The sequence below is a fragment of the Lepidochelys kempii genome, chromosome 3, assembly GCF_965140265.1.
Source record: "Lepidochelys kempii isolate rLepKem1 chromosome 3, rLepKem1.hap2, whole genome shotgun sequence".
Taxonomy (NCBI): Eukaryota; Metazoa; Chordata; order Testudines; family Cheloniidae; genus Lepidochelys; species Lepidochelys kempii.
Genome location: NC_133258.1, coordinates 62485129 through 62510582, shown reverse-complemented (window position 1 = coordinate 62510582; position 25454 = coordinate 62485129). Strand labels below are relative to the sequence as shown.

Below are 25454 nucleotides of genomic sequence, written 5' to 3'. Positions count from 1 at the left end.
GGAATCCGGGCCAGCCCTCTACTCCGGGTTCCAGCCCAGGGCCTTGCAGATTGCAGCTGTCTACAGTGGCTCCTGTAACAGCTGTGTGACAGCTACAACTCCCTGGGCTACTTCCCCATGGCCTCCTCCCAACACCTTCTTTATTCTCACCACAGGACCTCCCTCCTGATGTCTGATAATGCTTGTACTTCTCAGTCTTCCAGTAGTACACCTTCTCACTCTCAGCTTCTTGCGCCTCTTGCTCCCAGCTCCTCGCACGCACCACAAACTGAAGTGAGCTCCTTTTTAAACCCAGGTGCCCTGATTAGCCTGCCTTAATTGATTCTAGCAACTTCTTGATTGGCTGCAGGTGTTCTAATCAGCCTGTCTGCCTTAATTGTTTCCAGAAAGTTCCTGATTGTTCTGGTTACCTTCCCTGTTACCTTACCCAGGGAAAAGGGACCTACTTAACCTGGGGCTAATATATCTGCCTTCTGTCACTCTCCTGTAGCCATCTGTCACAATACTTAAATTAATATAGCCATAGATTTTATGGCCAGAAGGGACTTTTATGCTCAGATATTGTGACCTCCTGTATAACACCGGCCAAAAACTCACCAAGAATTTCTGCACCAAGGTGCCTATAGCTTGTTACGCTGTAGGAGAGCAGTACATTTACATAGCAACCATGAATATTTTGTAGTCCAGGATTTGTTTTATTATATACACGTTTATCTGTTCCTCCCAGAAACAACAAAAAATTATCTGGCAAAGTAACAACTGGTTTAAGTCTAATACACATGTAAAAACTGTTAAGTGATTAAAAAAATTAATCGTGATTAATTGCACTGTTATACAATAATGAATACCATTTATTTAAATATTGTTGGATGTTTTCTAAATTTTCAAATATATTGATTTCAATTACAACACAACACAAAGTGTACAGTGCTCACTTTATGTTTATTTTTATTACAAGTCCACACAGACCTACTTCTTGTTCAACCAATCACTGAGACAAACAAGTTTGTTTACATTTGCAGGAGATAATGCTGCCCTCTTTTTGTTTACAATGTCACCTGAAAGTGAGAAGAGGTGTTCACATGACACCCTTGTAGTCAGGGTTGCAAGATATTTATGTGCCAAATGCATTAAAGATTCATATGTCCCTTCATGTTTCAACTATCATTCCAAAGGACATTCATCTATGCTAATGAGGGGTTTTCCTCGATAATGATTCAAAGCAGCGCAGACCGATGCATGTTTACTTTCATCATCTGAGTCAAATATCACCAGCAGAAGGTTGATTTTCTTTTTTGGTGGTTCAGGTTCTCTAATTGCCGCATCAGCGTGTTGCTCTTAAGACTTCTAAAAGCATGCTTCAAACCTAATCCCTCTGATTTTGAAAGGCACTTCAGATTCTTAAACCTTGGGTCAAGTGATGTAGCTATCTCACATTGGTACCTTCTTTGTGTTTTGTCAAATCTGCAGTGAAAGTGTTCTTAAAATGAACAACATGTGCTGGGTCATCAGCAGAGACTGCTATAACATGAAATATATGGCAGAATGCAGGTAAAGCAGAGCAGGAGAATATCTCCCCCAAGGAGTTCAGGCACGTTTTTTAATGAGCATCATCAGCATGGAAGCATGTCCTCTGGAATGGTGGCTGAAGCATGAAGGGTCATACGATTTTTAGCATATCTGGTGCATAAATACCTTGCAATGCTGGTTACAAAAGTCCCATGTGAACGCCTGTTCTCACTTTCAGGTGACATTGTAAATAAGAAACTGGCAGCATTATCTCCTGTAAATGTAAACAAACTTGTTTATCTTAGTGATTAGTTGAACAAGAAGTAGGACTGAGTGGACTTGTAGGCTCTGAAGTTTTACACTGTTTTGGTTTTGAGTGTAGTTACGTAACCAAAAAAAATCTACAAGAGGAGATTATTCACCCTGTGCAGTAACTGACATTCGAGATGAGTATCCCTGTGGGTGCTTCACTTCAGGTCAAGGTGCGTCCCAGCACCTTCCATCGGAGATTTCTACAGCAGTACCCTTACGGGCCGCGCACGCGCTGTGCTTGCCTCACGAGCAGTCAGTGTTTGAACAACACGTGCATGTCCCGGGCTCCTCAGTTCCTTCTCTGAAGCGAAGTGTGTTCCAGATTCTGAACTAGAGGGGAGAAGGGCAGGCTGGGGAGCACCCACAGGGACACTCATCTCGAAGAACATCAGTTACTGCACAGGGTGAGTAACCTCCTCTTCGAGAGAGAGATGTCCCTGGGAGTGCTCCACTTCAGGTGACTGAAAAGCAGTATCCCTTAAGGTGGTTGGGACTTTGGCTCAGGTAAGATGGCTGTTGACAAGACAGTTCTACCCATCTTGGTGTTGGTGAACATATATTCACCATCCTCCTCCTCCTCCTCTTCATTTGAGAGCCTTGAAGCAGTAGGAGAGTACTGCAAATAGGGTGCTGAAGATCTCGGTGATAGATTGGTGCCGAGTAGTGGAGACTCAGGGGCATAGGACACCTTTAAGTCCCCTGGATGTAAAAACTGAGGCGGTGCAGTAGGACCAGGTGCCAAATGGTAAGGTGACTGAAATGGGGCTGATGCCGCTGTAGATGATGGAGGCAGAGTCTGTGGGGGCATCTGCTGATGCACCAAAAGTTGTCCCAGGGGGTGCAAGTTGTGTCACAGGAGTAGGTGTCCCGGACGTGGGTACTGTCAGGGAGGCAGGAGACATCAGGAGGCTCGATGCCGGGAGTGTCGGCTGCGGCGGGTGAGAAAGCAGCACCACAAGATCAAAGAGTGGTGCCGCGGCAGCCGCTTATGTGCTCAGCACTGTGACAGCTCTCAGCACCGTATTACCAAAGGAGAGCTGTAAGAGGCGGGCAGCAGAAAGCCCTGAGCCTCGGCAACGGGCAGTTGAGCAACTGACTCACGGCTGGTGCCTGAGATGCCTGCCAAGTCAAAGGTGCAGAGTCGCGGAGTGGCGGGTACCAGTGAGACTGAAGCCAGTTTAGACTTTTTCCCTGAGGAGCGGTCCCTGAGGGTGGAGGAAGCTGGCTGTTTTTTTGCTTTGCTCTTGTCCCTTGAGGGTTTTACACAGCTTTGCTGGCCAGAGTCAGATGCGAATCTGAGGGAATTTTCTAACAGGAGCAGTTTGAGTCTTAGCTCCCTATCCTTGCAGATCCGCACTTTGAGCTTAGTACAGTGGACTTATTTTGGGGTACATGAGACTCCCCCAAACAGCGTACACACTGCAAATGACTATCCGAGATGGGGATGGCATCACTACAGGAGGCACATCTCTTAAAACCTGGGGAGCCAGGCATGTCTGTAGCCGCAGAGGTTGTTTTTTTTAAAAAAAAGTCTAATAACGAAGGTATTTTACCTAAATAGTAACTCTAATAACTAAACTATCTAAATAAACTGAGAAACAAAACTAACTAGCTAAATCTCAGAGGACTGCTGAACTCCGTCTCTAGCCGGAGACGGTAGAGAAGGAACTGAGGAGCCCAGGCCGTGCATGTCCTATTCAAATACTGACAACTCATGAGGCAGGCACGGTGTGCGTGCAGCCCATAGGAGTACTGCTGAAATCTCCGATCGAAGGCGCTGGGACGCACCCTGACCTGAAGTGGAGCACCCACAGGGACATCTCTCAAAGAAGAATTGTAAGTTGCACTTTCACAATAAAAAGATTGCATTACAGTATTGTATGAGGTGAACTGAAAAATACTATTTTTGTAATCATTTTTACAGTACAAATATTTGTAATAAAAATATAAAGTGAGCACTATACACTTTGTATTCTGAGTTGTAACTGAAATCAATATATTTGAAAATGTAGAAAAACATCCAAAAATATTTAATAAATTTCAATTGGTGTTCTATTGTTTAACAGTGCGATTAAATCTGCAGTTAAATAGCGATTACTTTTTTAAATTGTGATTAATTTTGAATCACAGAAGCAGAGAAATATTGAATTGTGGTTTCTGCCATCAGCAATTCATTCTGTTGCTTATCACAACATTTGACATTAATTGGCACCCTCACAGGCAGTTTCAGCAGACAAGCCAAGGATTTATTGTTACTGGCCAGGACCACGTTCAGTCATTTTAGCAAAAAACTGAAGGAAAATTTTGCAAATGTATTAAATTGTGCAACAGGTGCACATGGAAAGTTTAGAAGAATTTTGTATCTCCACTCTGACCCCCATACTAGCTCCCATCTATTTTCCCCGCTTATTCACCTACTAGTTACCTTCCCCATCCCCCATTAAAAAAATCTCCCAGTTTAACTGTAACCAACTTGTGTGATGTATCAGCTAGTTCTCACAAACACAAGAATTTTCATTAAGTATAATGTTTCCCTTATAGTCTTGCGGGTAATAGTTAAATCCTCAGGAAACTTTGATGAGAAGTAGTCACTATGTACATTGCCTGGTGATGTACAGGGCACTGGTCTGGTAGTTAGGAAATCAAGTTAGGTGCCTGACTCTGCCACCAACTTGATCTATGACTTGGGCAGTTTTCCCACCTGTAAAATGTGATACTGCTACTTACCCTACAGTGAAAATGTTCTGAGTTCCAAGCATGAAAAATGCCATACAAATCCTAATTATATGGACATTTTTTTTCCAAATAAAATATAGTTTTTTCCCCTAAAAGCAATCAACAAGATCAGTTTAGTTCCTAATGTGGGATAAATCAGTTATAAAACTGTGATCCAAAACATTTCACACAGGAAAGAGCAGTTCAACCACATCAAGAAAACAAAACCAATTTGGCTTTCTAGAGAAACATAATGCAGCCACAAATATAGGAACTGCCATTCTATATCAAACTATTTAGCACAGGGGTGGGCAAACTTTTTGGCCTGAGGGCCACATCGGGGAATAGAAATTGTATGGTGGGCCAGGCTTGCTCACAAAATTGGGGTTGGGGTGCGGGAAGGGGTGTGAGTTCTGGGGTGGGGCTGGGGATGAGGAGTTTGGGGTGTAGAAGGGTGCTCTGGACTGGGACCAAGGGGTTCAGAGGGGGATCACGGCTGGGGCAGAGGTGTGGAAAGGGGTGCAGGTTTCGGCTGGGGGTGCGAGCTCTAGGGTGGGGATGAGAGGTTTGGGGTACAGGAAGGTGTTCTGTGCTGGGATCAAGGGGTTTGGAGAGCGGGAGGGGGATCAGGGCTGGGGCAGGGGCTTGGGGCATAGGGAGAGGCTCAGGGGTGTAGGCTCTGAGCGGTGCTTAACTCAAGCGGCTCCCGGAAGCAGTGGCATGTCCCTTCTCCGGCTCCTAGGAGTGGAGCAGGGTGCAACACTCTGAGTGGAGCCAGAGCTGCATGGTGCGGCTCCCGACCAGGGCCCTGGCTGGCATGCTGGAGCGGGGCCGAGTCACATCGTGTAGCCCCCGACCTGGCGACCCGGCTGGAGCAGGGCCAAGCTGTGTGGTGGAGTCCCTGACCTGACTCCCCAGCAGGAGCTCGCAGGCCAGCTTAAAACGGCCCCTGGGCCATAGTTGGCCCACCCATGATCTAGCAGGGTGTCCTGTCTCGTATGGTGACCAGTATCAGATGTTTCAGAGTAAGGTGCAAGAAAGCTGGCAGCAGAATAATTTGGCAACGAGGAAAGTTTCTTCCTAGTTCCTACTAATCAGAGGTTGCTCTGAAGCATGAGCGCTCATGTTGCTTCCAAACAAATATCTGCTGAGATATGCCACACCAAGCTGTGAGAGCGAGAGTGATGCTGTACATGTACATGTTTACATACTGATTTATTACAGCAAATGCTGGGTTGACTTATTACTAACAGTGTAACAGGACCAATCTTTCCATTTGCCTGTATACTTTTGTGTGTTCCTGTTTACATCATTTAGATGTATAACTTTAAGTACATTCTTTCTGTAACCATCTCTTTTCATCACAAAAATGGCTGTAAAAGGGAAGAAAAATAAAGAACTATGGGCCTGATTTTCAGGGATGCCAAAAATCCATTATTCCAGTTGAAATCAACACTAGATCGCCATGCATTGACTGAGGTGTTTTAGAAACTGGAGATCCACTTGGTTTCTCCAGATTCTCTCTCACACCACAATGCAGCAGGGAATGAGGTGCAAGTTAATACAGCCAATTATAGAAAAACCTACATTGCAGTGTTCCCCCTTGGGGGGCTGCCATCCAGGTGGTGTCTGGCAGGTGGGTAAGCCCTTGGTAGGTGCTTCATGAAGATGTCATGAGGTTCCACAAATAAAAGAATCCATGGCTTCTTGCACAGAAGGGTTTGGGAACTATGTAAAGTTGCCCCCAAGTTAAACAATTCAAAGGCAACTGTGAGGTGAAACTGATGGTGCTTCCTCTTCCGTCTAGGGTTTATTCCCATGTAGAGAAGGATGGGGCATATAGTTTTTTGAGCCGAAAGGCCTATACAATATAACATACTATGATGATAAGCAGTTATTTTGTCATTCTGTCTGAATGGTTCTGCTTCCTTGGCAATATTATGTTGTTTGTTTTGGATCAGCTTTCCTTGATTCCTATCACTTTTAAAGCATCATCTATATTTGCACCAATGGTAAAAAAAAAAATAGAGAGTTTTAAGAAAACTCCTTTCAAGGCTGAGCTTTATTTCACCACCATTGCAAAGCCTTCATTTACCAGACACGGTGAAAACATATGGCATTAAATTAATGTATCTAGTCTCTCCCATAGAATTGGATTTAACTAAATCCAAACAACACTGGTTTAAAATATACACTAAGCAGTCATTCTCTTAATACTGAATGTATAAATAAAATATTTAAAACTAAAATCTTTTGAACAAATTTCAGCAGAGCAATCAAAGAACAATTTTCATTCTCTCAAAAAAAGTACATGAATTTTACATACTACCAGTACCAGTGTAAGTACAAGTTACAAGAGGCTGCAAATATGCTGTATTTGTCTAAAAGGGTAGTGTGAACACCTAAAAAAACAAAAAACAAAAAAAAAAACAAAAAACCCATGCTTTTCATCTCACCTGCCTTGTCACTATATCAACCATTGATGCAAGTCATATTTATTTCTACATCACTGATGTCATATATAGTACAATTAAATGAAACTGAAAAGGTCAAAAGACATCAGAATAGGTAAGCCATAAGATGATAATGTCAAGGTGACTCATTTTCTCCCTTGATTCAAAATCATTATGTACTCTTGGCACCACACAGACTATTAATTATCTTTTAAAAACAAAAACCTCTTCTCTTATTTGGATATTTTCTAAACAGCTCTGACATTTAGAAGAGTCACAATAGTACTTTCAGTAACATTGTTTATACTACCAGAAAATTACAAGAAGCCCAATACCACTATTTTTTAACCTCTGATCTTTTAATCATATGGAGACTCTTTTGTTTTTATAGATTCATAGATTCCAGGGCCAGATGGGATCATCTAGTCTAACCATCTGTATAACCTACTCTATTGAACTTCCTCAAAATGATCCCTAGAGCACAGCTTTTAGAAAAACATCCAGTCTGGATTTAAAAATTGCCATTGATGGAAAATCCAACAACCTTTGATTAATTGTTCCAATGGTTAATTACCCTCATTGTTGACAATTTATACTTTATTTCCAGCCTTAATTTGTCTAGCTTCAACTTCCAGCCATTGGATCATGCTGTACCTTTCTCAGCTAGATTGAAGAGGCCATTTTCAAATATTTGCTCCCCACATAGGTTCTTATAGAGTGTGGTCAAGTCACCCCTTAACCTTCTCTTTGTTATACTAAACAGACTGAACTCCTTGAGGCTCATGGCTCTTCTCTGAGCTTTCTCCAATTTATCAACATCTTCCTTGAATTATAGACACCTGAACTGGACAGTGGTCACACCAGCAGTGGTCACACCAGTGCCAAATATGGAGATAAAATAACCTTTGTACTGCTACTCAAGATCCCCCTGTTTACACACCCAGGAATTACATTAGCCCTTTTGGCCACAGCATCACTCTTGGAGCTCATGTTCATCTGATTATCCATCATGAACCCAAATCTTTTTTAGTCACAGCTTCCCAGGTTAGAGTCCTGTAAGTATGACCTACGTTCTCTGTTCCTAGATATATACATTTACACGTAGCTATATTAAAACACATAATGTTTGCTTGCGTCCAACTTAACAAGTGATCCAGATCAAACTTTATCAGTGATGATTTTATGTTTTCTTCGAGGTCATTGATAAAAGTGTTAAATTAGCATAGACCCAAGAACTAGACACATACCCACTCAATGATTCCCCATTGTGATGGAGCGTCTACCCCACACAGGACTGAAAAGGTTAAGGTGGCCAGATAGGCCTGTTAACACCAAAGCTGCACATGGAAGGAGTGCTGGGAGCAGGGAATTGATTACAAACAGGTTCAGGTATGCAGGAATAGGTGGGGCCTATAAAACCAGGAAGCTGGCAATAGAAAAGGGCTACTGCTGGGAAAGGACAGTCACTCCCTGGGAAGAGGGAGAGGATTTGGAGCTGGTACACTCAGAGCCAGGAGGGAAATCAGGAGCGATAGGAAGCAGTCCAGAGAAGGATCAGTGTGGAGTAGGAGAGGAAAGCCCAAGTCTGCTGGGTTGAGGGTCCTTGGACTGGAACCTGGAGAAGAGGATGGGCCTGGTGAACACTTGCTCCCACGTGAAATCCTAAATAAGTCAATGGGGTTCCACCCAGGCTCCATGTCTACTCTACAAATCCAACTGCGGAATCAAGGCACAAGCTCTTTCATGCCCTGTTCTAGTTCAGGAGGCACAAAAGTTTGTATTCTAACCTTCTGCTTTCAGTTTTTCAAAACTTTCACCTTTAGGATTGAAACACTCTGGAGAAATCTGAGCAAAACCAGTTCACTCATTTCTAAGTATGAAAAGGGGGAAAATTCACTTTGCCCATTAGAAATAAAATCTTACAATTGTCTAAGGATCAATTCTGCAACTTTGCGTGTTGTAGAGAAAAATGATTTTGATTTGACTAAACTATGAGCCTCTTAAAACTGCATTATTTCCATGTTCTGTTGAGTTTTTTGCTCAGTTCATGAAATGTAAGATCATGCTGCACATGTAGTTTATAAACCAGGCACGTAAAAAGCTTTAGAGAACAATTGTTAGGAAGCTCCTGGTACAGAAAAACATCATATATCTAGTACAAAAAGACTTTAAGCCATCATATTTTCACTGTCTGGGCTCTTTATAGGCCAAATTGTTCTCTGTTGCACAGGTGTAAATCGGGAGTCAGTCCGCTGAACTAATACACCTAAATAGCTGATCACAGAGTTCTACCCTATATGTATTTCTTTTCTAAAAGGGAAGGCCAGGCATACAGCAAGCAGTGTTGAGAGTTCCTGCAAACTCAGAAGGGTGACACCAAACTCTGATACACCTTAGATGCTGCAAAGGGCCACCACCAAAGACTGGGACAGAATCCCTAGTCAGGGCTTTGCAAGGAAAGGAGTGCTCCGCAGAGCAGAAGTTAGGGAGCTAGGAGTCCTGAGCAAAAGTCTGCAGCTATCTGACAACTAGTAATGACAAAGGAAGTGGTGCAAAGAAAAATGGAGAAGCAGCTAAAATACTGGGGCAGGATGTAATGGGCAGCAGGAGACAAGTGTCAGCAAAAGGGAAGGGGAGAGCAGCTAAAACAAACTGGAAGAAAAGAACGTGTCTGCCAAAGTGAGAGGGGGTATATATACAAATCACATTCATTATGTCAGGCAAGGAAGAGGTTAACTGCCCTGCTGCCCTCATTTCCAATCCCTCAGAGGAGCTGCTCAGCCAGCTGACTAGAAAGAGAATTCCTGACTGAGCTCTCCTAAAAGCAGGTACATAGATAAGAAGAGGAAGTACTTCAAGGGATATCTCAAGGAAGAAGGAAAGGTTTTTCCATTTTTTCCTATTCCAGTTAAAATGGGAGCTTCCTGACTCATGAAAAACCTGTACCCAATCCCCATCTCATCCTCCATGGTTGGATAAATGCTTTATAAAAGTCTTTCCAGTGTTTATTCTGGGTGAAATCCCGGTCAGCCAGTGAAGACCATGGCAAAACCTCTATTGATTTCAATGGGGTCAGAATTTTATTCTCTAAAGTTACCTTTTTACAAATTTAATCCTAATTATCCTCCTGCTTATGCCACCCTAAAAAAATTTCTCACTCCTTGTTTCTGTAGGTTCATTATGATATATTAGGGCAATTGAAGAAGAATGATAAAATCTACAAGGTGTACATATGCATGAGGATGCAGAAGTGATTTTAAGATGTGTTGTATTTGTGATGCAGGACATAATGATATGTTATTAAATACAACCTAATCACAATGCATATGCACAACCTTCACTTTAGCATGTCCTAACTGCTGACAGCTTAACCAGATAGTCTAACATTCTCTGAACACCGCTTTCTGCATGGAAAATGTTACATAAAGGGAACGTCTCATCTGGCAGGAAACAATTGTGAAACTACCACCTGCTGACAAGGAGCCAATGACACTTTCATAAATAGCTTGAGCTAGGGCAAGTTTGACATAGATCACTGGTTCTGAAAGCTTTTTTTCTTTTCCTCCACGGACCACTTGAATATTGCTGAGGGTCTCAGCAGACCACTTAAAGATCTTTCCAAATGTTGTTTGTACCGTTAATGAACTATTGTAATGCGCTTTGGTTAAAAGTGCAATATACAAAAAAAACTTAATGAAGGGGTTTTGTTCTACAAATAAAAGCACAACTCATATTTTCATATCAGTAGTTTTACCTTTCTAATGCGATAGATGTGCCCTCTCTCCCCAACGCCGTAGGAAAGGAGGGGAATCTCTCCCAAGCTGGAGCTGGGAAGGAGGGGGGTCTCTCCTCCGCCACAGCAGCCACAGAGCTGAGGCTGGGGAGGAGGAGGGCCATCTCCCCCCGCAGCCCTGGAGCTGGGGAAAGTCTACTCTTTTTCTGGCCACCGCAGCCCTGCACATCCCAAATTCTCCCCACCCCATCTTCTCAGCCCACTGCCCCTTCCCACCTACCCCTTATTCCCCCACCTCAGCTTACCTTACATTCCCCCACCACACCTTACTTTACCTTCTCCAGGGTCCCAGCACCTAATTAGCGGAGCCGCGCGCCACTAGGTGGATGGCCCTTCGTTCTTTTGTGTGCAGCCGCCCAGGTTCACACGTTAGAGGGAACTATCCGCGGACCACCTGAATTGAGCTCACGGACCACAGCTTAAGAACCTCTGACATAGATGAAGCAGTTGCAGCAAATTACAAACATATTTATCAATGTGACAGAAAATTCAACTACAGCTGCTGTCTCCTACAACAATAGCTGTCAGCCAGTACATTTGGAAACCTGTCTCCATTCATTAAATAGAAATGATGGTCAAGAGCAACACATTAGGACCCTACCACTTGTATACTTAAAAAAAAAACAAAAAACATTTTTACTTTTCAGCTCCTTCCTTAGGATTAGAGTCCCTGGTTAAAACAAATGACATTTTATAGGGGCCTTATCCTTTATAGAAGATAAAGATTTTGATATAGCAGCATTTTACAAAAGGGTTTTTGAGATTTCCTCTAAGTGATGTGCAGTCTGGAACCTATGCTTGTTGATAAGCAAAGGGCTTAGTTGGGTACCGAGCTGCTGCTGCAGCAGCAGCATTTCCAGGTTGCAACAGATGTCCAGGCTGCACACAGGCAAGAAAGTGTGTTCTTTTATTTAAGATGCATCCATCATAAATTCTCCATATCTGTCATCTTGAGGTTTGGCTACTGCACTGTGCTCTACATAGGGGTATGACTTTAAACCACCTGCCAATTGCACCTAGTGCAGAATGCAGACGACCATTTTTTATGAGGTGTTTAATGCAGGGAGTTCATTACACCTCTGTTCCATGGATACCACTTGCTCCTGACAGAACCCCAGGTGAAGTTTAAGGAATTGGTGTTGACCTAAATCATTTGGGTCCCAGTTTTCTAAGGCTTGTCCCTATGCTTGTATGTTACCAGGACCGTTGACCATGTGAAGTGTGCGAGTTAGTTTGTCCCTCCTTGTACAAATTGGAAGAGGATGGTGGCAAGACACTCTCAGCAAGGTGTCCTTCACTTTGGAATTTGCTTCATTCCTTGGTTCATCACAGTATGGATCTGGTGACCACCAGGGCATAATGCAAACCCCACATGTTCTCCCAAGATTTTTTGGGGATGGCTGATTGTGGCAAGATATAAGACCCTTAGTTTTGCTCTAATTTTCTATGGGCAAAAACCTCACTTGGGCATCCACTTTTAATATTGCAATAAAAGCTCTTTCACATAAAATCTATACTGTGTCCAGAGTCTGAAATAAATACAGTTAACACATTTGTATGCAAAACACAGGGAAGATATCCATTTTGGTTGGTTATTTGAGGAAATATTTTACAGTATTCTTCGAAACAAAACAAGCAAGTCCCTAAGCAGTGTATTAGATGCATGCCCTGTTTCTTGCATTATGCTTCACCCTAGAGACCATCTTATTTCTCAAAACACTTCAAGAAACATCCTATTAAATTCAGTGCTTTTCTGCACAATACCAGATCCAAAATTGTTACTATTCAACAGATGGGAATTGATGAAGTAGCTTTGATGATAAAGATCGTATTTCACTGTGATCGTTAGATGTTAAACTTTTGTTTTTTAATCATTCTTCTACTAAAAAGAGAAACAGCAATATAACAAACAGAGTTGCTGTTAAAACTGCAGCAGGTCAGGGTTAATAAGAGGAATGGCATTTGTTTCTTTTTAATAAGAAGTCTCTTCTACGGCACACATATGGGCAATGATTTTTTCCCCTTGATGTCTTCTTTATCTAATTGTGCTCTTTTTCAAAGTGAATTTCAGTACCAATGCAAAGTAACAGATTAGCAGCACTGCAGTGAAGTCAAAGAACTTGCAAACCACAGCATTCTGCCAGTGTGCTTCAAACTTGACCAAGATAGATCATTTCTAAGGGAGGCTGAGGAGTGTCAAATCTTTGGGTTCCAGAAATCAGGCTGCTCTAAATACAGCTAGTTGCAAAGATGTGCCCCCTTCCCCCCCAAAAAAAATCTGTCCTACAGCCAGGGATTGCTGGGAGTGCAGAAGTATTCTGTCCATGTCCCCTTCCTCCTGTCAAGTCCTTAATGTGTCTTCTGATCCAAGCCATGGCATAAGTCTAGGTACAATAGTTCGCACTTCCTGAGGATGCTCCTACAACAATGAAGCAGCTTTGCATAGCCAGAGTGGCTAAAGCAGCTTTAACAGATCTAGCCCAACAATTCTCTCTCTCTCTCTCTTTAATAGCTAAATTATTAGCCAGATGAGCTGAAGAAGCTGTTGCCTCTTCATGGAGATTTCAGCATATTATTTTCCACCAGAACTACGTTCCACAATCAAATATCTTCCAGCTTTCCACTTTAAGAAAAATCTCCAAATCCTCCTTCTGCCTCTCCTTGCTCAGATAAGAGTGTGTTCCTCGAATGTAGTATGAGCTCTCCACTCCATTTGGACACAACTGAACATTACAGATCCTCACACACTTTGTATTTGATACTGACAATCAAAGCAGAGACAAAACCTACTACATCATCCATTACCACACAGATACTATTTTGAATGTAGCTACAAAAGAAAACTCAAAAATTTTAATAAGGCTCTAGTGTCATCTAGGGCTAAGACAGAAACTTCTTCTTTCATGGAAAATCTACAAAGCAGCCTCATAATGTCTATTTGTGAACCATAACAACAAACTGGACAGAGGGGCCTTAATGGATGCCTCATTTGGCAGCAGAAAATAATGATGCTCTCCACCTAAAACATACAGACACATTCTGTATTCTTTCACTAACTGGGTTCATTTTTTGGTGTGACCATTGTCACTAGAGGGGCTATCCACTAACATATGCCAGAACACCAGGCTGGAGAGAGAAGGCAGGAGGGACTTGCCTAGCCTGAATCACTGATCCAGACCTCAGACTCTCAGAAGGGGTGAGATCAGACTGGGAAGGTGAGGGGCTGTGGGAAAGGAAAGGAAAGGTACATCTCAGGACTGTTAGTTATTTTACAAAGATTGATCTATAACTCTCTAGTGTTTCTTAAGAGTAAAAGTGACTGTGGTTAAGAAATGCCTCTGCTAATCCTGTATTCCTTACCTGCCAGGTTGTCCCTGAAGGGGTTAATCAAAAAGCTCAGTACACCCACAGCAGGAACTAGGGACTCGGGAGGGCTGAGGCACTGGTTTCAGAGTCTAAGGCAGCTGAGCTATGGAACCCCACATTCCAAGGAAGGATGGCAGAAAATAGGTCTGCCCCTGGGGGCATGACCCTGGGAGGAACAGCAACATAGCACTGCCCAGATCCAGTTGGGTTTGCAGCACATGGGATCCAGCAATTGAGTTCACTCTCAGCAAATTGGTGTCTGTCCATAGAGGGGATGGGGCCATGTTATGACAACAAGCACCCTCACCAACTCATTTCCTCTTTAATCTTACAGCTTCTCTCTTTGAGTACACCCACTGCAGCCTGATGGCACCACCACTCATTGGGAGTGGACTCTCTATCACCCTTGACAGAGACTAAGAGGGGTTATAAATTCCAAAATCTCTTTACTCTTTGGCACCTCTCCTTAGAGGTTCTGGGGTCCTTTTCTCCTGGGGGACATCTGTGTGAAATTACCCACATAGCGGTAATCTTAACAAAAACAAGATTAAAACAGAAGGAAAATGGAATTAAAACTAATGAAACCTGCATGTATAACATCTCGGGATTTATACATCTCATAAGATAAGCTGAAAAGGCCTTCTCAGTTTATCTACAGAGCAAAAGGAAAGTAAAATGAACAGTTTACATCCCTTGCAAACAATCCTCTCTGACCACTCTGATCAGACTGACAGAGTTGCTTGCTATCTAAATACCAACAACCCCCCATTTCTCCCCACTCCCCATAGACACTTATTAATTCCTATCTCCAGTTTTCTGATGTCAACGAGACATAAGAAATGGTCCACTGAGAAAGAGAAACCCCCTAACAATATTAAGGAATGGCTGCCTTTCGAAGGCTTATTGACTCTACCTCAGACACCACCTTTCACAGAACACCTTGGCAATCAGACCTCTTGGCAGTAAACCCAGAACCAGGTTTTTATTTTTGTCATGAATTACGAAATACAAAGACCCATAGCCTTTGTCACAGTTAGTAATTCAATTTAGAGCTCAGACCATCATACACAGTGTAGAAGCTCTAAAAGCAAAAGGGAAATTTTCCTACCTGTATAAGATTGTGCTCCCATTGTCTGGATTGCTTCAAAATGACTTGTTTGATATTTGTTTAACTTTGTTACTAACAGAAATCTCTTGTCTAGTGGAATCTACTCAGCTTTTGGGGCCTTACCTAATCTAGGGCGATTTTCTAAAAAATTCCCACAATAACTTACATTCACTGATGAGCTCCAATGTTGTTAACCATGTTGGGGTTCTAGTTTAGACAGGCCACCTGCTGCTTTCACTATTTTAAGCAGTGTACTGATTAGAACTGTTCTGAGAAAGGTTAGACAACACTTTTAAATGGTGTAGTAGTAAGTGGACCATTTACAGCAGGGCTCCCTCAGTTGTTAACATTTGTGGAATTGAGCCCCACAGACAGGGTCTTACTGGTGAAACTCTTCAGTCACCTGGACACAGGAAGTACTATTAGAATTGACTGCAGGAGTTCAATCACATAAGCCTGTTTTAGAGCTAGAGAACATCCCCTCCAGTCTCCATGCTCATGCAAACCTTGGTCTTTCGGATTATACCAAGAAGGATTCCAATTAGCGCTGGTGTGAATTTCTTTGCCATAAGGACATCTGTCCACCAAAAACTGGACAGAAAGATTAGTATTTTAACACAGCATTTCAAGTAAATACATTTGAATACTGCTACAGTTTTCTTATTATATTTACCATCATCATTACTGAAGCACAGCAACTGAGTTTTCATATGTATTTGTACAGTGTCTAGCACCATGAGGCCACAATCCCACAATGGGGATTTTGCGTACTACCATAATGCCAATAATATTAACACAATACACCATTTGCTCACAAAAATGTTTTTTAAAATACACTGACTTTTTCCTACTAAAATAACATGTAATGAAAATTACCAGGGGAAGTCGATAACCTGCCAGGGCAAAATAAATCTAGCAACAGAAGGTCTGTGTCCATTGCAATCGAAGGTGTGAAAGCAGCACATGGAGACACATCCAAGTTATCCTGGACCTAGCTACCACAAATACCAAATAGTAATGAAGCCATGGCAGCACAGACTTTAGCAAGGGCTAGCCACCCGAGTAAGTACCCAGGGTGCCGGGCAGGCTTGTAGAGCCCACACTGAAGTCTGTGCTGCCACAATTTTGTACTTGTACTAGCTAAGTCAAAGCTAGCTTAGGTATGTCTATACACACTGCAGTCACATTTACAATTGCAGTGTATACTTGCCCAGAGTAAATTTGACCTCCCTTGCCTTTTTTGTTTTCAAGATTCTATTTGCTTCTGACCTTTTGTAGAGACTTCTTCACTGCCAGAAAGCTGTAGAAAGAAACAAAGCTACTTCACACAAGATATATTTTGTAGCAGAATATCTAAAGTGGAAAGTAGTTTTTCCTTTGAGCTAAACATACACAATATTGTAAAGGAATTGTATTTACAGAATACATTTATTTTAAAGTTGAGTGGAACTTCACTAATCTACACCAATGCGCAGACAATTTGACAGTTACATTCAGCAAGTGCCAGGGGACAGCCAATGTGAATGATACTACACTCATTTGTAGGCTAAGGTCTGAGTCTACTCCATTAAGTTAGGTATACCTAAGTTGCCTTGTATTGACCTATGTGTGCACGTATTTACACTCAAATTTGTCTCCAGCAGATATAAGCACCCCATTACAGTGACACGGTAAAACCACCTCCTTAAAAGGCATTGAGCCGTAATCAACGTACTTAGTTGGACGTAGTGCAACTGTAGACACTGTGTGACCTATGTCAACCTTAACAGTCTTCCAGCAATGCCTGACTGACTGCTCTGGTCACAATTGTAAACTCCGCTGCCCAGGGTCACAGAGATCGGAAGCCACTATTCCCCTTAAAACACCCCACATATTTTAGAAATGCCTTTTCCTGTTTGTCCAACTTGGCAAGCACAAGATGGCGCCTGCCTCATCCCAAATCAACAGGACACAAGTATCAATGTTTCATTGTTGCATTCATATGAGAAGAGATAGCAGTACAACAAACTGGAAAGCGGGTAGTTTTATGTACATTGGGATGTCCCTTGTGTCCTCCTGAGAGATCTCAATTAAACTTCCATGGAGATACTCTGCAATATTCTCCAGAAGGTTTCAAGGGATGACTTGAAAGGATATCACAGCAGGACATCTTCCCACTCCACTCCACGATAAGTTCAACTGGCACCATGGCAGTAAACAGGCTAGTGGCGTACAGGTCAGGGCAGTTTCGGGACACCTAGGGTGGCTGTGCTCTCTGTGTTTCTGTTACCCTCAGGAGTAAGACAGCCACTAAAATCACTGCCATCTGTGGAAAATAGTACCAATATTCAGTACCATTACCCTATACCTGCACCCCTGGAAACAGGGACCAAAATTTTACTGTTTCATGCAACCAAATGCCCTCCTCCTCACCCTGCCTCTTAACACTCATGACTGGGACTGGAGAGTGGTGCCATTCAGAGACACTCTAAAGCTGAAATGTCAATAAGCATATCCTGTTAAAAAAAGTTTATGGGAATAAGGGGAGTTTTGAAAATTATCTTTCACTTTCCATTGTGCCTGTATATCTAATAATACATCTGTCCGTTTTATGCATATGCTGTTGTGACTTTGAGGGATGCTCCCTCCACACCGGCAGAACACCTGACTCTGAAGAGGAAGAAAAAGATGACGACGAAGGAGGATATGTTCAGTGAGATCCTGCAAACCAGCGTTGCACTGAACTTAAAACAAAGGCCCGACTTGGTCAACATGGCAAACAGCATGTAGATGGACAGAGAAGACAGGAGAAAATGGAGAAAGACCCAGGAAATCCAAGCATGGATTCGCCACCCTTTACAGTCCCTGGAGAACTCCATGGTGACAGCTCCCTGCATCCCCCAACATTCTATGTGGCACCAAGGTTCGCGTTCCTACTCCTACAACTCCACACTGGGGACAGTAAGGACAATCACAGCTTCACATATGCTAACTTGTGAGGCAAAGGCTCTTAAGAAAAGTAAGCAGTCATGGGATAAGAGGGAGGGTCCTCTCATGGATCAATAGCTGATTAAAAGCTGGCGAACAATGGGTAGGAATAAATGGTCAGTTTTCACAATGGAGAGTGGTAAATAATAGGGTCCCCCAAAGATCTGTACTGGGATTAGTGCTGTTTAACATATTCATAAATGATCTTGAAAAGGAGGTGAACACGAAGGTGGCAAAATCTACAGATGATACAAAGTTACACAAGATAATTCAAAACTGACTGCGAAGAGTTACAAAGGGATCGCATTAAACTGGGTGACTAGACAACAGAATGGCAGATGAAATTCAATGTTGATAAGTGCAAAGTAATGCACATTGGAAAAAATAATCCCAACTGTACATAAAAATGATGGGGATGTAAATTAGCTGTTACACTCAAGAAATAGATATTGAAATCAATGTGGATAGTTCTCTGAAACCTTCCATTCAATCTGCAGTGGCAGTCAAAAAAGCTAACAGAATGTTAGAACCATTAGGAAAGGGATAGATAAGACAACAAAATATCTTAACACCAGTATGTAAATCAATGGTATGCCCACATCTTGAATACTGCATGCAGTTCTGGTCACCCCATCTCAAAAAAAGATATATTAGAATTGGAAAAGGTGCAGAGAAGGGCAACAAAAATAATTAGGGGTTTAGAACATCTTGCATATGAGGCAAGATTAGAAAGACTGGGATTGTTCATTTTAGAAGAGAGTCAACTAAGGGGGATATGATGAAGGTCTACAAAATCATGAATGGTGTGGAGAAAGTAAATAGGGAAGGGTTATTTCCCCCTTCACAAAACATAAGAACTAGGTGTCACCAGATGAAATTAATAGACAGTAGGTTTAAAAAACAAACAAAAGGAAGTACTTCACACAATGCAACCAATCTGAGGAACACAATGCTATGGGATGTTATGTATAACTGAATTCAAAAAATTATTAGATAAGTTCTTGATAGACAATAGCTATTACCCAAGATGGTCAGGGATGCAACCTCATGCTCCAGATGTCCCTAAACCTCTGACTGCCAGAAGCTGGGGCTGGACAACAAGGGATGGATCACTCAAAATTGCTCTATTCTGTTCATTCCCTCTGAAGCATCTGTCTCTGGTCGCTGTTGAAAGACAGGATAGCGGGCTAGACGAACCATTGATCAGAACCAGTATGGCTGTTCTTACATACTGCAGACTGCATAGCAGTACCCAAAGCACTGAGTATTTGAGTGTACAGCACCACAAAACTCACAAGTATAAGAAAACATCCAGCTGGATGTGTAAACATATAGCACACGTTGCATAGTTCATAGTTTCAGTGAAACGCAGTGTAATGATAAATGCACAGCAAGCGAAAAAAAGGCTTCACTAAAAGACAGTGTTATATGTATAAATGTACACCAAGCACTACACAATTCCTAACAGCCAACAAACCTTCAGGGCGCAAGTACAATTAAGTGTACCACATTAATGCAGCTGACCATTAAAGTATGCTTACAAAGTCTCCCTCAACCACGTGGAGCACAAAGTGGAACTGTCTCCACCCTCAACCCCAGCAGCAGCTTTATCTCACAGGTATTACGCAGGACACAACAAGCAGCTATCATCATTAGATCTCAGTGAGAAAAATATTCCAATCTCATGAGTAAACATTTCAATATCACCAAAGATAATCTGCCAAATAGGGAAGAACATCCCTGGTTACAGCTTTCTGTACAGTCCTATGTTCTTAAACGGCAAGCATCATGCGCCTTCTCTGGCCAGCCAACACTTATATCAGTGAAATGTCCCCAGTGATCCATCAACACTTCAATCATCATAGAAAAGTGGCCCTTGCTGTTGACATACTCAGCGGTAGATGAGTACCAAAATAGGGATGGGTGTGCTATTGCCCCACTACAGTTCAGAACTCAATTACTGCAAATCCATCCACTACGTCCTGCTCATTGCTGAGAGTCACAATCCTGTGTAGCAGGACGTGAATAATGGCAAGACACATTTGCATGATAACGGCCCAGCGCGATGGGCGTTACAACTACAAAATGATTTCCCACTGACTGGTAGCAATCCGACCCTGCAAGCTTCTAGAGTGCAATCACAACTCCCTTCTCCACTTTCTATGGAGCTCTCATTCTAGTGTCCCAGAGCTGAAGGGTTGGGGAAAATCTCACCACACAGATCCAGGAATATGGTCTTTTGCATTCGAAAGTTCTGCAGTCACTGCCATTGTCCCAAACCTGCATTACAATGCAATCCCACCAGTCAGTGCTCATTTCCAAAGCTCAGAAGCAGTTGCAGCTGCTCCATGAACACCACCACCAACCATGAATTGGTTTTCACTATGTTCCTTCACAAACTGTCCTCAAAAGAAATAGTCACGTCCCCCAATGTTGCAGTTCTTCCTGCAGGTCTGGATATACCTGAGAATCATTCTACCTGTATTTGCGATGTTCATGAGCATAGGTGCTGGACCTATGGATGCTGCTGCACCCCCTGGCTTGAAGTGGTTACCATTATATAGAGGGTTTACAGTTTGTTTCAATGGCTCTCAGCACCCCCACTATAAAAACTGTTCCAGCACCCTTGTTCATGAGAACAGTAAAGACCTGTGTGGGCCCCATGCATCTGCCAGAGATGATAGGCAGTGAGAAGTACCATGTGGGTTTGTGGGACTTTTTTAAAAAGCGGAGGGTGTCAAAAATTGTGAGATATGGATAGCATTATGGGATGGAGAAAGTTGCATGTTGGAATGTGACCCCTTTTACCCAGAGATCCCTGGGTAAGTCATTTCTATCCCTCAACACATTGACAAAAAACTTTCCAGAAGGTATTGCAACAGACGGCAGCACAAGGCACACTGGGATACCTACCCACAGTGAACCAAACTGCATCAACACAAGCACTCCTGGTGAGTAAACAGAGCTAAGGCAAGCAGCCAAGCACACACATGCACAAGCAATGTAACAACTTTGGCAGCCCTACACCGCTGAGACTTGTGTTGTCCAAAGTCTGCCGTGCAGACACAGCCTTAGTCAGACACTGCGGCTGGAGATGTAATTTCCTGCTCGGGTGCACATACACACTGTAGCTTTGATTGAGCTAGTGTACTAAAAACAGCAGCGTAGCTGTGGCTGCATAGGCAACAGAACCGGTAGCCACCGGAATACAATTCTGTCAGAGACCATAGGTAAGTATTCTTCCGGCTAACCTGTGCCATGCTCGTGTTACTGCAGCTACACTGCTATTTTTAGCACACTAACTCAAATCAAAGCTAGCACATGTATGTCTACCCAAGCTGAAAATTACACTTCCAGCTGAGGTGTAGACGTACTCTTACATAAATTATGCACCTCAAGGCTCAGTCCTGCTCTCTGAATGAGGCATTGCTTCTGCTCTTAGTTCCTCTCTTACCTCTTCCTGCTTGTGCTGCTAAGGGGAACAGGGCCAGGTTCCTGCATGCCTGGCTGTACTAGAGCCACTACAGGTGTGAAGAAGGCCCCAACAGAATAAAGAAGTGGAACATGTACCTTTAAGAAGCCACTATGTTTCTTTCTCCCACAACACATCAAAATAAATCCACTGATTCTGTGCCATCGCTTTCCAGCAGCTGGGATCAATGCATTTACGAGGGACGATAAAAGATGGTTGCCACATCTGCCCTGTGATTAGGGAAATGACCACAGGACAGAGGCAATAACAATTTCAAATCTTCTCTCAGCTGCACTGACATCTTTCACACAGAACTGGTGGCTCTGGTCCCTACCTGAATTCACTAGCTCCCTCTCTGCTGTAGTGGCCCCACAGGAGAGCCTGGCAATGATTCTCAGTTCAGCAGCACAGCAGGGAGCAGGAAGAGAAACACCAACCAGTGAGCTCATATAATTTTCCACAAACCAGAGCAACTTCTAGCCTCTTCCACTGTTCTTCCTCTTCTGTCAACTGATCCAGCTCCCAAGAGCAGCAAAACAGCTCAAAAGATGAACAGCTAGGGAAGGGGAGGAACTGAGCCATAAAGATGCCATTAAATAAAGGTAAAAGCCTAGAAGTATCAAAACCCTTGTCCCCTCCAATCACCACAAATGTACTCTAGATTATATCCTAGCTCACATGATGGTCTCAGAAATTCTCAGAGCAAAAAAAGATAATGCCCCTGAAAGGCAGTTTCTGGTAAAGAAAAATGAAATGGACATAATTTATATTTCAAAACACACTTGAAGATTGTCTTCCTGAAACTCAGCAGGTGGCTATGATGTACACTCAAACTGTCTTTACTTAGCCAGGACAGTTCCTCAGACCAGAGTCTGTTACAAGGCTGGTTTGCATTTGTGTGTCTTGCATGTATTAGAAGGCCTAATTATATGATTTTTAACAAGATCCCTTCCCTAATCACGAAGAGTAATTCCCACTGGTCTCTTGACTCATGTTTTTACTGTTCAATTCTTCATTCCAATATGAATACAAAACTTTTACTGACTTTGGAATCAGTACTTCACTAATTATGATTTACAAATACTGAAGTCAGTGGGAGTTGGATCAGGTGTTTAATATGGATTTGGGTACCTAACTTTGACACCCATATATTAAAACCTTGGCCAATTTTTGAGCAGCTTCTCTAAAATACACACTAAATAATTAAACATGTAAAAAAAGAGACAAATAAATATAAAGATGGATCCCATAACATAAAATGAATCAATTTACATTGAGTACACACTTACACACACACATCCCCTACATTTTATTGGAGCACACTACATACAAGAAACATTTTTACCTGCTGCTCTGTAAAGTATTTTAGGTTCAAAGAATATGCAGGGGTTTTTATCTTCTATGCACGATAGTAGTAGTCCTTTGGCCTGAAGAGGACTTCTTGGAATAACAACCTGTAAAAATTATTTATAAAAACTGATTAAAAATATAATTCAGCTATTTAAGAATTAGGTACAGAGATAATATTAGGTTAGCAGGCTACTCGAGTTTACACAAATACTTACATAAAATCCACTACGGTCAGGCTTTACCAAATAATTGTTTAAAGATTAAAAACAGCTCAGAACTTTTTTCCTTTTCTACAACGGGTTAAGTTTGTGCCGCTTCCTAGAAAAAAAAAAACTGACTAGAAGCAGCATGAAGGAGACTAATGATTAATATCAGGAGCAAGCAAAGCAGGAAAAACAAAACCGTGATTTTCATCTGAACATTTGCCAAACCATCACTAGCTGTTGGAAACGCTACTTGTTGCTATATGTATTTTGCGCTCTATCTTGTTCCATTTTTCTAAAAGTGCAATTGCAATTAACAATAAAAAAAATTAAAAAATAATCTTTGTTTATGCCTGATGTAGCAAAGCACTTACACACATGCTTAAATCCATTCCTCGTCAGCAACATCAGCGTGACAAAATTTAAGCACAAGTTTGGGGGTTTTACTGAATCGGGGCCTATATTTAGGAGGCTTATTTTAAGTTTAATGGTAATCTACAACTAAAAGAGGTTCTCTCTATTCTTAAATGCTACTACAGTGACCATTTGTAAATAATGTGGAAATTCCTATCTGCTACAAGACTCTTGCTTAAATTGTTTTTTCTTAATCCTGGTACGGCTGCAACGTTTATACTACAAATACAGTATATTCAATATTTAGAGAGAGACTTTAATGCAGAATACTTAAAACCTTTACTAGTACTGTTGACGTGTATCATACTCAAAAGTGACACCACACAAGTCAGTCAAATTTATATCATCTCACCGTTCAGCAGAAATTATTTCACTTAATGTCAAATAGCAGCAATTGTATTGCTTTAAATAATTTTCATCCTTATTGTCTACTCATTACTTAAAGTGTGCTAACAAGGGTAGTAAAATCAAAGTATGGTACTTAAAATGCTTTTTTGGTTCTTGAAAGTATTTTCTTCCCCTCAAAATAGACTTGGAACAGTTCTCTTGTCTGCAGTGGGTCAGACATTGAGGAATTCTGCTCACATAAGGCAGTTTGGATTCTCCAGCTGGCACTTGTGCTATCATGGGAGCCCTCTTATCATTTACTTGAGAGGGGAGAACCAGAAATGGTGAAAGTCCAACAACTTTTATTAGAGTAAAACTTTATTTCACTGTAAGATAGAGGAATGACAATTGCAATCAGCAACGTGTTTTCCTCAGAGAACAGTGTTTCAAAACAAAACAAAGAGTTAATGGAATCAGGAAGTAAACAGAAAAATCCTCCAGGATGAGGTTAAACCACATCCTATAAGCCCTGTCATCCCAAAGGCATTCTTCCCCTTTCTGACTCCCAACCACTCATTCTTATAGCCCTTCCTCTGAATATCCATGCAAGGGTAGCAAGAGCTGAGTAAATTTCATGTACTCTGGGAACCGTACACCTTGTCTCTCACACTTGAGGAAACATGGTATGAAACCCAATATCAAGGGTGAATAGTCTACTAACATGTATGGCTAGTTTTTTAAAATTAGGCAGGTGCAATTACCCAACTATACAAAGGTGTGCACATACCTGATATTTGAATGCACACAAGCCATTTATTTGTATATGCACATAGCCAATTAGGTAGCTACCACACCAGGCCACCTGTATACACAGACAATTGATGCACAATTTCATTCTGGTATCTGGATGCACACATTAGATATGTGCAACTGCAGTTCTGCAACTCATGTACCCAACTTTGAAGATCTGGCCATCATCCACCTACCTACATTGAACTGGAAGGACCTTTGATACTCAAATTTAGACTGACAGAAAAAGAAATGAAAAGGGAAAAGAAATGAAGAAGGAAAGGAGAGGAAGAAAATTACACGAATATTATAACATTCACTTCTGATTGCTGACCTTTTGAGTTTGGATTAGAAAGCACTTCCAAATATAGATGTGGGTATCAGGAAAGACATCTGATTTCAGTAAAAAAATGGCTCAAAGACCTTAGTCCAGAAGGCATCATTAATACATGCTGTCAGAACAAAGGTACCAAGAGTCCTAGTTTCACAGAGGACTTCAGATTCTGAATACAAATGTGACAGAGCCACTTAAAAAAAAAAAAATACCAGATGCCATGTGTTTTTTTTCCTACCTATTTATCAGATACATATAAAAGGACCTACAACTTTGGTATTTAAGCACCCATACCAGTTAGCAGATATGAATCTTAATAGATAATGTGAGACTGTGACATAA

At 41.9% G+C, this 25454-nt stretch overlaps 1 protein-coding gene across 16 annotated transcripts in view; it reads right to left on the bottom strand.

The window, feature by feature from the left end:
* BCKDHB (branched chain keto acid dehydrogenase E1 subunit beta) overlaps nt 1–25454 on the bottom strand; it is a 298505-nt gene that overhangs the window by 215620 nt on the left and 57431 nt on the right. For all 16 annotated transcript variants that reach the window (XR_012157976.1, XR_012157977.1, XR_012157975.1 and 13 more), the window contains one exon: nt 23041–23149. Coding sequence is in view for 12 of the 16 variants with exons in the window: in XM_073336530.1 (XP_073192631.1) it covers nt 23041–23149 (109 nt within the window). In the remaining 4 variants the exon portion in view is untranslated. The remainder of the gene's footprint in view (nt 1–23040; nt 23150–25454) is intronic.